The sequence below is a fragment of the Macrobrachium rosenbergii genome, chromosome 19, assembly GCF_040412425.1.
Source record: "Macrobrachium rosenbergii isolate ZJJX-2024 chromosome 19, ASM4041242v1, whole genome shotgun sequence".
Classification (NCBI taxonomy): domain Eukaryota; kingdom Metazoa; phylum Arthropoda; class Malacostraca; order Decapoda; family Palaemonidae; genus Macrobrachium; species Macrobrachium rosenbergii.
The window spans coordinates 19,356,657-19,374,156 of NC_089759.1; the positions used below are offsets into that span (position 1 = coordinate 19,356,657).

The 17,500-nt window shown below is 37.5% G+C and overlaps 1 protein-coding gene across 5 annotated transcripts in view; it reads right to left on the minus strand.

Moving 5' to 3' along the window:
• The window catches only part of LOC136848685 (cell adhesion molecule Dscam2-like), a 279,471-nt gene that overhangs the window by 175,792 nt on the left and 86,179 nt on the right, over positions 1 to 17,500 (minus strand). For all 5 annotated transcript variants that reach the window (XM_067121161.1, XM_067121159.1, XM_067121160.1 and 2 more), the window contains exons 2-3: positions 7,734 to 7,998; positions 7,225 to 7,283 (exon numbers count right to left, since the gene is read on the minus strand). In XM_067121161.1, coding sequence (XP_066977262.1) covers positions 7,225 to 7,283; positions 7,734 to 7,998 — 324 coding nt within the window. The remainder of the gene's footprint in view (positions 1 to 7,224; positions 7,284 to 7,733; positions 7,999 to 17,500) is intronic.

Here is a 17,500-nt window from a genome sequence, read left to right on the forward strand (position 1 = left end):
TTCCTGCTAAATATTGTGGGCTAATTGAAATTATCTATGAACAAATTAGATTCAGAGTTTATGCTGATGGGGTCTTGTCCACTGCATTTGCAGTAAATAGTGGGGTGCTACAAGGAAATGTTATTTCAACTTTGCTGTTTGTTTTTCTCGTGGATTTTATAATGCAAAAAGAGATGGAAAAGCTTTAGACTGGAGTAGTCACAGAAGCTTGTCAGAATTAGAATATTCAGATGGGGTTGTTTTAATCAACAAAACACCACATGATTTACAGAGCTTGCAAAATAGAATGCATCATGTATCTAGGGAGATGGGACTCAAATGAATCTAAGAAAAACAAATATAATGAGGGATGAGTATGCACAAAGGAATGAAATAACATTGGATGGAGAAAGGATTAATGTGGTAGAAGATTTCAAATATTTAGGAACAGTTATGTCCAGTACAGGTTCTTGAATTGGAATTTAGTAAAAGATTACAGAAAGCATATAAAACCATGGGCAGGTTGAACAATACCTGGAAATCAAACAGATTGAAACATTGTACAAAAGAAAGATTATAAATATGTTTAGTATGAGCTGCACTGCTATGCGGACATGAATCATGGTGCGACACTGAAACTAATCTAAAGAATTTTGCCGATTTGAGATTGAAGTTTTAAGAAATATTATGAGTCAGATGACAGGAGAGAATTAAAATAATACCATAAAGACTTTTAGGAAAATTACACAGGCAGGTGAAATAATAATGAAAGGAAGCTGAAAATGGGTTGGACATGACCTTTGCGCAATCCCTGGGAGGACAGCACGTGATAGTGTCAGCTGGGCTACCGTGGGTGCCAGAGGAGATGAAGTGATGGAAGATCCGAACCTACTTGGAAGGGAACTAGGAAAAAGTGAGGCTGGGGATGAGTGGAGATTTGTGAAAGATAAAGCATACGAAAGACAAATAGAGGACAGATGCCGTTTGCGTCATGCAGCGTTAGATTTGTGTGTATGTGTATAAAGCTGAGATTCCTTGGTCATGCGAAGAAAATGTGAAAATTTAACCGAAAAAATTAACTGATAAAAAGTGTGTTCCTAGCAGACTATAAGCGGGACTAGAAGGAGGGGTAATTGTGAAATTCATGGGTGAATGTAGTGACAAAATTATTAGAAAGGATGGGGTTTTATATCCAGGAAACATTCATGTATGCATTAGACGCAGATGGCTGATGCATCCTACATAAAGGGGGTCAAAGTGATCGTAACACGGTTCAAATTAGGTACATGAAGAGATTTGAAGCCTGATTCGGCAGCTAGAGGCCCATGAGTGGCAAATACAGGCGTATATTTAGAAAATATACTAGTGAGAGAAATCACTACCAGGTAAGAACTACTATCCCCTCAGCAGTAATTACCAAACTCTTATGATTTTTCTTATTTCCTAAGAAATGTTTTATGGGAAAATACTGAGGAGCTGCACAGATACTGAACACAATTCTTAACAATATGAAAAAGGCAATCACTCCTGATATAATTAATACCTCCAGTATGGGCTTCATACAGCATTATTAATATTGTCTTCGACCATAATTATGGCAAAGAAGATGTGGGCTTCATACAACATTATTAATATTGTCTTCGACCATAATTATGACAAAGAATAAAGATATAGCTGCCTCCCTTCCTTTCCTGGAAAGAGCCTGGTATTCATTAAGTGTTCCGACATATTCTATGGAACACTTTTTCAATAACATTACAGCTTGCTGTCTGGAGACCTCTGCCAACGCTATCATGCCTAGAGGGAGTAACTTGATCATACGTTGTACTGACGTGATAACTCCCGCCTCTGTAGTGTCCTTTGCTTTAGGGAAAGTTGGATTTCTTCTATGTGTCGCTGCCCAACAGAGGGTTAACGCTTGTTTCAGAAGTCGAAAGTACTAAATACCCACTTGAAATGGGATTGCTAATGGTTTGTCTTCGATCAGAGGACGATATACATCTACTTGGAACGTAATTAAGATCGTCATATGCTTTTTGAGGAGCATATTTTCTTTTTTTTCTTATAATATTTCCTAAAGTAACGTTAAACGAGGGTCCTGATTAAATGATGCCTATGTATAGACATCAAGTGCACTCACACACGTGCATATTATATGTATACATACAAACAAACATATATGCAGTATATATATATATATATATATATATATATATATATATATATATATATATATATATATATATATATATATATATATATACAGTATATATATGTATGTATGTATGTATGTATGTATGTTTATACATATTCTAAAACAGGCTTCACCTCCACCACAAAAACTTTTAATTGCTGTCGAAAACTTCCCCTATCAATTATCCTCTCATTCATCTGACTTTCCCAATCAAAATCCTACCATCTACCCTCTATGGTATACTATGTGATGATATTCCCTTAAACTTTTTACACATACCTCTATCACCTTTAGTTTTATACAGTGGAACAATTCTCCCTTTCACTTATACCTTCAGAACCTTTCCGTCATCCAGACATACCTTACAAACCATGGCAAGCCACTCAATCACGCCAGTTGACTTGCTATTCCTGACCTCTTAACTGCACTCTTTACATCCTCAACATCCACTTCCACAAGCACTTTTGCGTGATTCAGCTCTCTCTCTCTCTCTCTCTCTCTCTCTCTCTCTCTCTCTCTCTCTCTCTCTCTATCATATTCAATGAACCCTCAAAATGCTCATCTTACTGACTCATGGCTGCAATCACTTCAGTCAGCATATCTTCATTTGCATTTTTTATTCTGACACTTATCTACTAATTAAGTTTTCTTTATGCATTTACTTCCCTGCTGAATAGCATATTATACTCCCTTTAAGTACTTTGTCAAATTCTCCCTGTCTCCAGTACTTGATTTATTGTATTATGTTGTGTTTACATATATATATATATATATATATATATATATATATATATATATATATATATATATATATATATATATGTGTGTGTGTGTGTGTGTGTGTGTGTGTTTGTCAAATTCTCCTCTTGATCTTTAATACGTAACTTATTTTGTTATGTTATGTTTTACACACACGCATACACACAAATATATATACATATAAACACACACACACACACACACACACACACATATATATATATATATATATATATATATATATATATATATATATATATATATATATATATATATGTTAAATTATGGAAAATACGCTGACCACGATAAAGTATCCTTGATCTGACACCTGAAAGACTATCAAACCAACGTGAACTCCTTTGCACCAACCGCATGCTGATTAGCCAATCTCGGTGGACTGACACATACACACGTTGAATCAGCTCACAAGCAAAGGGGACTGCTTGTACCTTAAGGTAAACACGTATGACTAATCACAGTTACGATTAATTACTCGGACACGCATAGGAAATGAGCTCACGACGCCTTGGATATTACCCAACCGCTATGGAGATTACTTCTGCCAATAATAATGAGGGTAGTTAGACATGATGGGGAATGACTGCCTAGCAAGTAAGACAGTAGTTTTAGTTTTCTGTAAAAAAAAATTATTGCGCCGGTTTTGTCTGTCCGTCCGCACTTTTTTCTGTCCGTGCTTTTTCTGTCCGCCCTAAGATCTTAAAACCTACTGAGGCTAGAGGGCTGCAAATTGGTATGTTGATCATCCACCCTCCAATCATCAAACATACCAAATTGCAGCCATCTAGCCTTAGTAGTTTTTATTTTATTTAAGAGTAAAGTTAGCCACAATCGTGCTTCTGGCAACGATATAGGATATGCCACCACCGGGCAGTGGATAAAGTTACACGGGCCGCGGCTCATACAGCATTATATCGAGACCATCGAAAGATAGATCTATTTTCGGTGGCCTTGATTATACACTATAGCGGCTGTACAGAAAACTCGATTGGGCCAAAAAAATTCGGCGCATTTTTTACTTGTTTACTATCGTGGACAGAATTTTGTCTGAAAATGTTAAAAAAATTACAATGAGATAAAAACATGGACCATATAATTTTAATATCAAGCGAGCAGTTATATTAATATTCCTTCCTTTGGAATTCTAATCATTTTTCTTTTTAACTGGGAAAAAGCAATGCTTTCCCATTATGGTTAAAGCTGCTTGTTTAGTGAACCAAGTTTTAACGAAAATTTGAATGGTCAAAACAGTTTTGTCTAATTTTTCTGGGCTGAAATAAACCCCTTTTTCTCCTTGCTCCTTTCAGTAACTGTGATGAACAAAATAATTTTGTTTATCACAGTTATCAACAAAATATATAATTTTTAATTGTTTTATTTGTTTCGGTGAATTTTACCCCTTAACCCGAACTTTCAAAACAATTTTGTCTATTTTGTGGGAGGGCGGGCGGCAAAGTTTTCTCACCCAAAGAAAATTTATGTAAGCAAACGAATATTTTCTTTACTCAGAGCTGTATTCAAAACAGGTAAGAACAGTTTTGCCTATATTGGAATGGAATATAGAGTTTAGGCCAAAGGCCAAGCACCGGGACCTATGAGGTCATTCAGCGCTGGTAAGGAAATTGTGAGTAGAAAGGTGTGAAAGGTGTAACAGGATGGAAACCTCGCAGTGGATAGCAAGATGGAAGAAAGATAATATGAATGGAGGTAGAGTAAAAGGAATGAAAGAGGTTGCAGCTAGGGGCCGAAGGGACGCTGCAAAGAACCTTTAGTAATACCTACAGTGAACCCCGTGCGGTGCACTGGCGGCACTACCCCCCTACGGTGTTGCCTATATTGGAGTCAACATCTCTTTTCCGACGAAATGTTCAAACAGTCAAAACTGTTGTTGTCTACTTTGAAGAGGCAATGTTTTCAGCTCCCGGCAGTGTTTATCTAGGACCAAAACAGTCAGAAAACAGTTTTGTCTCTTTAGGAGTCGTAATGCTTTCTCTTTACGGGGAAAGTGGCTCATTACGTCGGCGAAAATTTACACAAGAGCTAGAATGATTAAACCTCTTTTGGAAAAGGGATTCTCGATTCTTCAAAGGAGTGCGATGATATTGCTCTGCGTGTACTCGCCTGTCTTTGAGACATACGCTTTTTTTTTTCAAGGAAGGAGAGAGAGAGAGAGAGAGAGAGAGAGAGAGAGAGAGAGAGAGAGAGAGAGAGAGAGAGAGAGAGAGAGAGAGCTTTCTAAGGGCACAAAAATGAGAGAAACGCAAAACAACGGAAGTTACGAAATCTTCTTTTACTGGTAGTGAACAAAACTGTCAAACTTGCAGGTGTGGCTGTGTGTGTATATGAGAGAGAGAGAGAGAGAGAGAGAGAGAGAGAGAGAGAGAGAGAGAGAGAGAGAGAGAGAATATTCCTCATTCACATCGCAATAATATCTCAAACAACACCCTTGCCTTTTCATTTTCCTAAAAAACCTGAGAGAGGACTAATAAACAATGTGGTAAAAACAAAAAGATATATACATCAGAGGAAAACGTATTTAATATTTACGCTTATCAAGATTCAGTTCGAAAAGATTACATGGAAAACGATTTCAGCTTTTACCCACATCAAGATTTACTTTGAAAAGACTCGGCGCTGCTACTGCAGCTTACTAAACATTCTCTACATGCGGTAATTAATATACGCAATTGCAAGCACGACTAGAACTCCTAAACCAATTGAAGTGAACTTTTTTGGTGTCGCCAGCCTTGCATATTAGATCAACAAAAGGTGATGTAAGCAAGCAGTCATTAGCTTGATTGCCTGATTTATAGATTTTAGGCATACATGCCAAGCACTGGGGCAGCTAAGGTCATTCAGCTCTGAAATGGAAATTGACAGTAAAAAGTTTCAAAAGGTGTAACAGGAGGAAAACCTCGTAGTTGCACTATGAATCAATTGTTAGGAAAGGGTGGACAGTAAGACGGAAGAAAGAGAATATGAACGGAGGTACAGTAAAAGGAATGAAAAAGGTTGCAGCTAGGGGCCAAAGGGACGCTGCAAAGAACCTTAAGTCATGCTTACATTGCACCGCATGAGGTGCACTGACGGCTCTATCACCCCCCCCCCCCAGTCATTAGAACGTTTCAGGATCTAGATGGAATGTAAGCTAGAATTTACTCTTCAAAGAGCATCTTCAGTTCTCCCATGAATGTTATACGAGTTTTAGTGTCGCGTCCTTAATGCCAACCACATCTTGTGCAGAGTACTAAAGCAAGTTTAAACTTTAGGTTCGCCTCTCGAGAAAGGGAAAGCTATAGGCGTCACGGTCATGGAAGAAGAAAGGGAGATCTTAAGCACTATGATAGATAGATAGAATATAAAATTCAGGCCAAAGGCCAAGCGCTGGGACCTATGACGTCATTCAGTACTGGAATGGAAACTGATAGTACGAAGGTTTGAAAGTTGTAACAGGAGTAAAACCTCGCGGTTGCACAATAAAACAATAATTGTTCGAGAGGGTGGAAAGCCAGATAGAAGAAAGAAAATATGAACGGAGGTACAGTAAAAGGAATCAAAGTGGTTGCAGCTAGGGGCCGAAGGGACGCTGCCAAGACCCTTGAGTAGCTCTTACAGTGCGTCACGTGAGGTGCACTGACGGCACTAACCCCCTACGGGATTAGGCGCTATGACTTGGAGCGTACTTGAGTTTTTAGGTTTGACTAACTGATACGTTTTCACGTATGTATGGACTGTGTATATGTTAAAACACGATATATATATGCCATCATCAAAATAATCTATATTGTAACGAATTTTTTACCATATGCAAGTCTATTATATCGACGTAAATTGTCGTAGTGTTGCAGTTAAAAGCCCCTTAACGATCGGTTAATTCTGATGAAAGAAACTGAAAGCCTACGAGAGTTTTTAAAGCAGATTCAAGTCTATTTTATCGACGTAAATTGTCATACTGTTTTATAAAGCAGCTAAAAACCTACAAACAATGGGGGGAATTCTGACGAAAGAAACTAAGAGTCTACGCGACAATGTCTGTGGTCGGAAGTAGTGTTTTCAAATCTGCAACTTCTTTTATCCGCAATACCCGCTACAAATGTTACAGTTCTCTTTACTCAAACAATCACAGATACAATTTTACTCTTTACTTAAACAATCACATGTGCAGTTTTACTCTTTGCTTAAACAATCACAGATGCAATTTTACTCTTTGCTTAAACAATCACAGATGCAATTTTACTCTTTGCTTAAACAATCACAGATGCAATTTTACTAACCTGCATTGACGGAGACAGATCTGGACGTTACAGAACCAACACTGTTGCTGGCAAGACATCTGTAATCAGACGGGGAATAATAATAATAATACTAATAATAATAATAATAATAATAATAATAATAATAATAATAATAATAATAATAATAATAATAATATACGAAGGAAGAAGACTCTCTTTGAGGCAAGTTTTGTTGAATAAAATGGCTGCATTTTGCGAACTGATTTTATACTGAGTTTTCTCAATTCTTCAAATAATTTGCTTTTCCTGCACATCAATCTTAGTCAATAATTGTCCAATGTTCATATTCCGCGCTGTTTCACCCATGTAAATATGAACACTGGACAATTATTGACTAATAATGATGTGCAGGAAATGCGAATTACTAGAAGAATAGAGAAAACTCAGCACAAAATCAATTCGCAAAATGCAGCCATTTTATTCAATAATAATAATAATAATAATAATAATAATAATAATAATAATAATAATAATAATAATACCCTTACCTGTAAGTGGCTACGTGAATATCGTGTCTGTACTGATCCGGGCTGAACGGCATCAGAGTCAGCGTCGAATTCCCGTGGGAACTCATAACCATTCGAAGGCCGCCCATGTTATCCGCCCTGGCTCCGTCGGCGGTCACCCACGTGATGGTTGGGGCGGGGGTTGCCGACGCCACGCAGGTGAGGCTGGCGCCCCTGGTGTTGGGGAACGTCACTACTGCCGGGGGTTCCTGTATGATGCGAGGGCCTTCCCGGAGTGCGTCGCATCCTGCAGAAGGAGAGAAGAAATAAATATAGTATTTTGATCAAAGTTCTTTGTTTAATAACATTTCATAACTATTTACTTTCCTTTCTTCAAGTGAAGCTTTGCACAAATGAGAGAGAGAGAGAGAGAGAGAGAGAGAGAGAGCTAACAGGCCATATTTTTGTACCTGCAATAGAAATTTGTTAAGGAAGCTATTAAGAGGACATTACAATAAATGTCCATGGTAGAATTAATTCTCAATTCGTTTCATGACTGGTTTGATTATGATGCTTCTTAATTTGACACGTTCTTTGTATTCTTCAAAATTTAGTCGTGAGCTATTCTTCCCTTTATACATACACATACACAAACATACATAAATATTTACACTGACATATACTGTATATACAGTAAATAATTATATATATATAAAATACTAGCTGACCAACCCGGCGCTGCCCGGGAAAACTCTGGATGACAAACAGTAAACTCTCTCTCTCTCTCTCTCCAACTCTCCCTCACTTTTCCTCTTTCTCCTCCCTAACGCCCCCTCTACTCTCTCTCTCTCTCCAACTCTCACTCACTCTTTCCCTCTTTCTCCTCCCTAACACCCCCTCTGCTCTCTCTCTCTCTCTCTCACTTCCTCTCCCTCTCCTGTTAAGATAGTTGCTTCAATTATAATGTCCAACATTTTATTTTTCACCCCCTCTCAACCCCATTCCTGTCGGGGTTGAACTTGGACTTGAAGGGCATCAGGAGTGTCACTATTCATCTCAGCGACCTCAAAAACTATGGATTAGAAACTAGTATCTCGTTTTCGGTTATTTCTACATGTCACCCCCTTCCCAACCCCACCCACTTGGGTGCCAGTGATGTCTTACCCCCACAGTATTCTCTTCCAGTTAGTACGTCATATGTATACTGAAATGAGGTATTGTAAGCTCGTAGAGTTCATTTAGTTACTAAGTCTACAGGTAGAACCAGCCCTGTTTCAGGAAGCCCTTCCCACCGCCACCACCTTTGGTGCCCTTTGGTGCTAGTGATGTCTTACCCCATCCCCAATATTCTTTTCGAGATAGTAAGTCATATGTATACCAAGTTTGGTTGAAATTGCTCAATGCGTTTCAGAGTTATGCTGGAACATACACACACACACATACATACAGACATACATATATAAATCCATTTTTATATATACAGATATATAAATATATAAAGGACATGGGGCTTATTATTTCTTCCCAGAATGATTGCAGATAACCGAGATGGTAACACCTGAAGCTGTCCCTCCCATGGGGAATAGGCCTATACGCAATTTCTCTATTTCTGTATATATATATATATATATATATATATATATATATATATATATATATATATATATATATAATCTATATATTCTTCAGATATCTCCCTTCCTCCTTCGTGGTTACAAAACGGCCATCTTATTTTATGTCACGATCCTCTTTCTCCTGCGACTGCTCATCTTCTGCTACTTCCTCTTCCTCCCCCTCCATCCCCCTCAAGGTCATAAGGCAGCCAATATCGGAAAAGAAGCTTTTCTTGCTATACTCAGCTTCTAGTAAAAAGACTCCATATTTTTTCTCTGGTGGTTCCAATGGGGTCATTCACGGCGTGCTAGAGGCCCCCGATATTTCCTTTTCTTCCCTCCCCCCCACAAGTCCACCTCCCCCCCTCACCCCCACTATCCCCGTCTCTCTGTCTTTATCTCTATCTCTCTCTTTCTCTTCTAGAGTACTGTTTTCTCACTCTCTTGCTCCCGTGATGAGATGCTCAGTGTTTTCTCTCATTCTCCCCCTCAGGAAATTTCTCGAGATAATGCGTTTCCTGCCCAGAAGGGTCTTCCCTCCTGATATTGTAGAAATCATCATACTTACTAGACGTTGAATTTCGCGATTATTTGCTGCAAACTGGCATAAAAGACACTAAGGTCACCAACGCCGACGATTTTGATGGATCTCACATCCATCTAAAAAAAAAATGGATCTTTTCTATTCATCGCTATTTATTTGTCTCCAATGAGGATTTTGCCATGAAAAGCTGAATCGAAATATAAGGTTTATGCCAAAGGCCAAACGCTGGGACCTTCAAGGTCATTTAGTGCTGAAAGGAAAATCCAGAGTAGAAAGGTTTTAAAGGTGTCACAAGAGGAAAAACTCGCAGTTGCACTACGAAACAGTTGTTAGGAAAGGCTGGAAAGTACGTTGGAAGAAAGAGAATATGAACGGAGGTACAGCAAAAGGAATGAAAGAGGCTGCAGCCAGGGGCTGAAGGGACACTGCAAATAACCTTACGTAATGCTTACAGTGCACCTCGTCAGGTGCGCCGACGGCACCACCCTCCTACGGTGGCCATGAAGAATGGGTCTTCAAGTTTTAAAATCTCATACCTGTAAAAAATTAACATACTGCACACAGAGAAGTTTAATGTCGCGAGATTTCCGCGAAGCGCATTTCATTACCCTGTTGAACCTTAATGATGCATGGGGAACATACTCTCTCTAGCTGGGAAAAGACTGGTTATCTCTTCAAATAAACAGCTCAAGGGTTGACGAGGCGCTCATCTGACTACTTCGGCGCTAATGAAAGCAAATGCAGCAGGGAAGCCTTCAATTAGGATGTAGTCGATGTAGCTTTCAAGATCTAGCAGGGCAGAGTAAGTATTTTTCTGAGCATAAATGTAACATTTAGCCTGAATAAGAGAGAGGGAGAGGAGCGGGGGGGGGGGGACTTTGTCAGGTAAACTAAGCATTTTCTCAGCATAAATGTGACATTTGGCTTGAATGAGAGAGAGAGAGAGAGAGAGAGAGAGAGAGAGAGAGAGAGAGAGAGAGAGAGAGAGAGAGAGAGAGAGACTTTGTCAGGTAAACTAAGCATTTTCTCAGCATAAATATAACATTTGGCTTGAGAGAGAGAGAGAGAGAGAAAGAGAGAGAGACTGTCAGGTAAACTAAGCATTCTATCAGCATAAATGGGACTTTTGGCTTGAATGAGAGAGAGAGAGAGAGAGAGAGAGAGAGAGAGAGAGAGAGAGAGAGAGAGACTTTGTCAGATAAACTAAGCATTTTCTCAGCATAAATGTGACATTTGGCTTGAATGAGAGAGAGAGAGAGACTTTGTCAGGTAAAATTAGTACTTTCTCAGCATAAATGAGACATTTGGCTTGAGAGAGAGAGAGAGAGAGAGAGAGAGAGAGAGAGAGAGAGAGAGAGAGAGATTTTGTCAGGTAAACTAAGCATTTTCTCAGCATACATGTGAAATTTGGCTTGAATGAGAGAGAGAGAGAGAGAGAGAGAGAGAGAGAGAGAGAGAGAGAGAGAGAGAGAGAGAGAGAGAGAGAGAGTGAGACTTTGTCAGGTAAACTTAGTATTTTCTGAGCATAAATGTGATATTTGGCTTGAATGAGAGAGAGAGAGAGAGAGAGAGAGAGAGAGAGAGAGAGAGAGAGAGAGAGAGAGAGAGAGACTTTGTCAGGTAAACTAAGCATTCTATCAGCATAAATGTGACATTTGGCTTGAATGAGAGAGAGAGAGAGAGAGAGAGAGAGAGAGAGAGAGAGAGAGAGAGAGAGAGAGAGAGAGAGAGAGAGACTTTGTCAGGTAAACTAAGCATTCTATCAGCATAAATGTGACATTTGGCTTGAGAGAGAGAGAGAGAGAGAGAGAGAGAGAGAGAGAGAGAATTTTGTCAGGTAAACTAAGCATTTTCTTAGCATAAATGTGACATTTGGCTTGAGAGAGAGAGAGAGAGAGAGAGAGAGAGAGAGAGAGAGAGAGAGAGAGAGAGAGAGAGAGAGAGAGAGAGAGAGAGAGGCGGGGGGTACTTTGTCAGGTAAACTAAGGATTTTCTCAGCATATATGTAACATTTTGCTTGAATGAGAGAGAGAGAGAGAGAGAGAGAGAGAGAGAGAGAGAGAGAGAGAGAGAGAGACTCAGTCAGGGAAACTAAGTATTTCCTCAGCTTAAACGCCAAAGGTTTTATTTAAACGTTTAAACATGCTAGCTTAGAAAAGAGAGAGAGAGAGAGAGAGAGAGAGAGAGAGAGAGAGAGAGAGAGAGAGAGAGAGAGAGACTTAGCCAAGTAAACTGCTGCTATTTTCAGCGGCGCAAATTGGATTAATTTTTTTTTTTCATGATGTTAAAGTCAAGAAAGGAAACGGCAAAAATACATTTTCCTCCTGAAACGTAACACAAAATACAAGTTAATGGAGGCTTTTCAAAACTTTTTTCACCCATGTAAAAAAAATTAACCGTCAGAATTATTACATTTTTTTGACAGAATTACTCAGACAGAAGGCAGTAAAGTAATGACATTTCAGGTAGTTATTTTATTTTCATTTTTATCACATATATGTATATATATAAATATATATATATATATACATATACATATAAATTTCTGACTCACCACGGTATATATATATACATAAATATATATATATATATATATATATATATATATATATATATACATATATATATACACACACACATATATATATATATATATATATATATATATATATATGCATATATATATAAAATTTCCGACTCACCACGGGACCGAATCCCGGTCTATCGAGTGAGAGTTCAGGGCATTAGCAATCCGGGCACAAAGGTCATAAAAGGAGTTGGAACCTAAGTATATATATATATATATATATATATATATATATATATATATATATAATATATATATATATATATATATATATATATATATATATATATATATATATATATATATATATATATATATATATATATATATATATATATATATATAAACACACATATATGTAAGTAATTCGGACAGGAATATCATCATAAGCATTCTCTAAACCTACAGCAAGCACGAAAGTAAAATCAAGAATAAATATTGAATTTCACACTAATTTTTATGTTTGTTCAGTACAGAAAAATATGAATACGAAGGTTATAAATCGACTGGGATTTTAAAATCTCATATATTTGTTAACAAGGAAAATACTGAACATTTCTTAGGTATATGTATGTCTTCAACTAACACCACTCCCAAAAGAAATAGGAAATAAAAAAATTTTTCAACATGAATCCATTTCCACTTTGCATTGATGACTAATACCCACACACACACAAAACAGGAAAAGTAACCGGTGTTCGTCAAGCAAAATAAAAAAAAAAGTAAAAAAAAAGCTATTAATGCATGTGTTTGTTCCTCCCATTTGCCAGGAAGTATAGTAATTAGCCATCCAGCTAACTGAGTGATTGATGAGTTGAAAACCCTAACGAGAGCTTTAACCTTCAAAAGGTCTTTGGTAAGGGATGCGTGTAGGAGCTTCCTGTTTAAATTCATATATATATATATATATATATATATATATATATATATATATATATATATATATATATATATATATATATAATATATATATATATATGTATATATATACATACGTATATATATGATGTATATATGTACATATGATATGATATATGTATGTAATATATATACATATATATATGTATATATATACTGTATATATATATATATATATATATATATGACCTGTATAGAGAACTTTATGGCCCTGACACACGAGTATATTTTCAACCTCATTCTCCTAAAAATTCAAACAATTCATTCATACTTCAACCAAAAAATTCGGTCTAACCCAGCGTAATACAATAATGCACTTCGTTTCAGTACTCCTTTAGATAATATGAAAGCAATCAAACGTTTATTTACCTTGAGAGGAAATAATTCAGCAGTTAAGGTTTCAATAGGCCTACCCCTTATTTTCCAGTGTCCACGGTGCAAAAAGATGAATGTCCTGTCAGCCATTAATATAGTTTAAAATTTGTAGTGAGGCCGGTTCATCTGATGCGTTCCGCTAATTTCGAGTTAAAACTCCAGACCAGTGACTCAAGTTAGACATTTTGATTAAAATTGCGATAAATTCCTCGGCATTTGATAATAAACGAGACGGAGCGTAGTCACTTTCACGGTGGTGACAGATAACCACAGTTAAGTGGCTTCCAATACATACTGTCAATCATAAGTTTTGCCGTCCCAACCTCATTTATAGCCTATAAGTGCCACAAACCACCTACAGGCTTGTTTATCAGTATATCAGTAAACTTAAATCTAAGCAAAAGATGCAGTGAACTTCAACTAAATTTTATCCAACTATGCCTAAGCATAGTGGAATTGGTATATGTTATGCAAGATAACACTTTTGAAATGGCGACATCATTTCATCACGAATATATAGTATAACATGTTACGATACTGTGGCGATGTCCGAGTTACCTAATACTGCTATTTATCTTCAGTGTTCGTCTATCTTCTTGTTTCAAATTTGGACCACATACCTTACTTACGCTATCATTGCTCTTTCAATGTAACATACTGATGTTTACGATTTTACACATTTTATTGTATTTACGCGAATGCATGTATAAAGAAAATTCATTATATTACATAGGCCTACGATGCAATTTGTGGTCTCAGAATGACTTTTATAACAGCCACTAACAGTTTAAACTTCTGCAACACTTTCGAGGATAGAAGCTCAAGCTATTCATGAGCACTTTATCAGCTAATATGACAGTTGGGAAAGAAAGCCTAGAGACTACTTAAACAGATAAGAGGTCTACAGACTAAAGGCTAACGTCTAAACGCTCAGAGGTCTACAGACTAAAGGCTAAGGTCTGAGCGCTAGGCTAACTTTAAAGGTTGTTATCATAACATCATCACATATGAAAAGCATCCTTTGTTATACTGAGTTGGCTCTCCCAGACGCACTTACACCACTAATTACATATTAAGACAAATATAGGAGGAAACTTTCCAAATTACTGTTGTAACCACCGTCGGTCTATCTCACAAATCTAAATCAGAGCTCTCAAAGGCACCTCTTTAATGTACGTAGAGTGACGTTAGTAACAAAGGATATAAGCATTAGTTTTAAAAAAATGATTTATGAACCATGACCTTAATTTAGTTGTATGGGTAATCGCTTAGTAATTTTCCGTGTAACGAAAAGAACTAATGTATACCCGATAAAGCGAGGTGGCAAACCAGCCATAGTTGCCAGTTAGTGTCCTTTATGGAAATATCAGCAGTCAAATTCCTTGGTGTTCATGTGGTCGGATGTCGTACCGTTGCTATCCCAATTTTTTAAGGTGTATTTGACATCACCAACTCATTACAATTATGAAGCGTATAGTCAATGGCGATTTGTGTTCTTTTAAAGGTCTGTGCCGGCGACTGCAATCGTGTGTTGCGAAATCTCGACACCGTCATCCCCTAACGATTCAAGATGGCGCTTCCAATCTCGCTCTGCTTTCAACATGGATTGTTTCCTCCTAGTTCCCATGTATTGCCTCGGTATTCAGGTTTGTTACTAATTTGTTCGTGTTAGGTGCGTTTATATAATACATTACGCATTCGAAATTTTTATTTGCAGTGAATAGGCATTGTCACGGGTTTGAAAGGCCCAAGTTGATAAGCAATGAGCCATTAGGCTAATGTGCATAACACGTATTTCTATTTGCTTGCGGGTTTTTAACACGTGTGTATAGGCAAAGTTGATAATGACATGGTGTTCACTTCTGGGAAATAACCCATCAGTCTCTTGTTAGGTAGTCACCTAATTCAAGGAAAATAACCTGGATTGCTTCCACCCTCTGTATAGCCTATGAACTTTCTCGTGCTGCGTACTCACCGTACGTGCGGGAATATAACGGTTTTTCGTAAGGTTGGGGAAAATGTTTGATGTAAATGGAGCATCTGCCTGACATGCAAATAAGCGAACACAATTTTTCACTAAAACACCACAGCTTTACTCGGCTACTTTGGACCGCGCCATGTTAGAATGGAAACGCGCAGCCGCAGGCGTTGTTGATGACGTAACGTAGGTTTTCCGCCAATGTCAAGTCTATCCATGTAAGGGGACGCTTTTAATCTGTTAGTTTTTATATTTTAGCTGCTGTATTTTGGACACGCTGATCGTGGGTAGTAAGCGGCTGATAAACGGAGGGGAATTAATATAGTTCACCGAATTTATTTAGATATCAAATGTAATAGTTACCCGATGTGATTTTGTGAAGGAATTGAAAGGTAAATAATTTGAAGAGATACACATATCTACCTGTTTGTCTATATATATATATATATATATATATATATATATATATATATATATATATATATATATATATATATATATATATATTGGAGTTGATGTCGCCAGGAGGTAATGCCCTTGGCTCTCGCAAACCTTTGGAGATGATGTTGCTATCCCCCTTCATTGTTCTTAACTTCCAACTTCCATCTGGGACTTGTCACAGCTGGGTCGACCGGTGGCGGTAGGACGGTCGCCAGCCACAGACTGTATTGCAGGTCCAGTACTTTACCATTGAGCCAAGAGAGACAAACACAAAGGGAGAGGATTGCATTATCTTTAGAAAAACTGTGCGTATTCCCAATGTTGCGTGTGAACATTATACAGTACAACGTAGCCTTAGAGTAACACATCATACTGTTTTTTTTATATACGTCAGCGTATTCATTTGACACTCGAATATTGAAAGAATCGGAACGGAACATTCAGGTAATACAGAACCGGTTAGTATCGGTAGCAGATTAGCTTCTGCCAGTACCAACTGTTACAGTAGGATAGCAACCTTTCAGCTGTTAATAGTGCACTGTCAGCTACAGTTTCTCTCGCATTCATTCATGATAAGTTTTACCCTTGTTAGGCTGCTTATGCAGTCATGTAGTAAATGGTAACGATGCAAATTCAGATTTAATTTTGTGTAAGATACTTTCATAGTGTATATTCGACACAGGCCCCGGACCATCCTTGTCATAAAAATGTAACCGGATAGGCTGCTACACTGCAGATATTCATTTTAGCCACCAACTTTGGTTGGTAATAGCTTTACTGTCTTTTTTGTATTTCTATTGAATATATAATATGCACGAGAAAAAATCATGACCCTAGTAACACCAGCACAGTTTACCGCTATATATACTAATGAAATGAATATGCAAACATAATTATGATTATTTATCATAAACTGCGGAAGCAAGAAATGAATATTAAAAGACTGGTGAAGGATATGTAGGTTAAGAAAGATAATCGCCTCTCAAATGTAGGAAGGTTATAGAAAGTTCGTAAACCTAAAAAAATAAAAGTTGTATCACTACCTTGATGGTACATACGAACATTTTCCAACAACTTGTTTATTCATTCGTACATACAAAATTTATGGGTTCTCACATGCGCGCGCGCACACGCACACACACACATCAAAGGTGTATCCAATCACAAACAAACGAGAGCGAGACAAAAGCTCCCTGTTGCTTTAAATCATAACATTAAAACATCAAAGGCCGCGGTATTAACGGGTGGAATTCATAGAAGCTTTGCTGCTCGCGTCGTGGAGGTAAATTTGCTTTAATAATGAATTACCGGGATGTTAATGAATTAGAGCTGATTATAGTATTGTGTATGAAT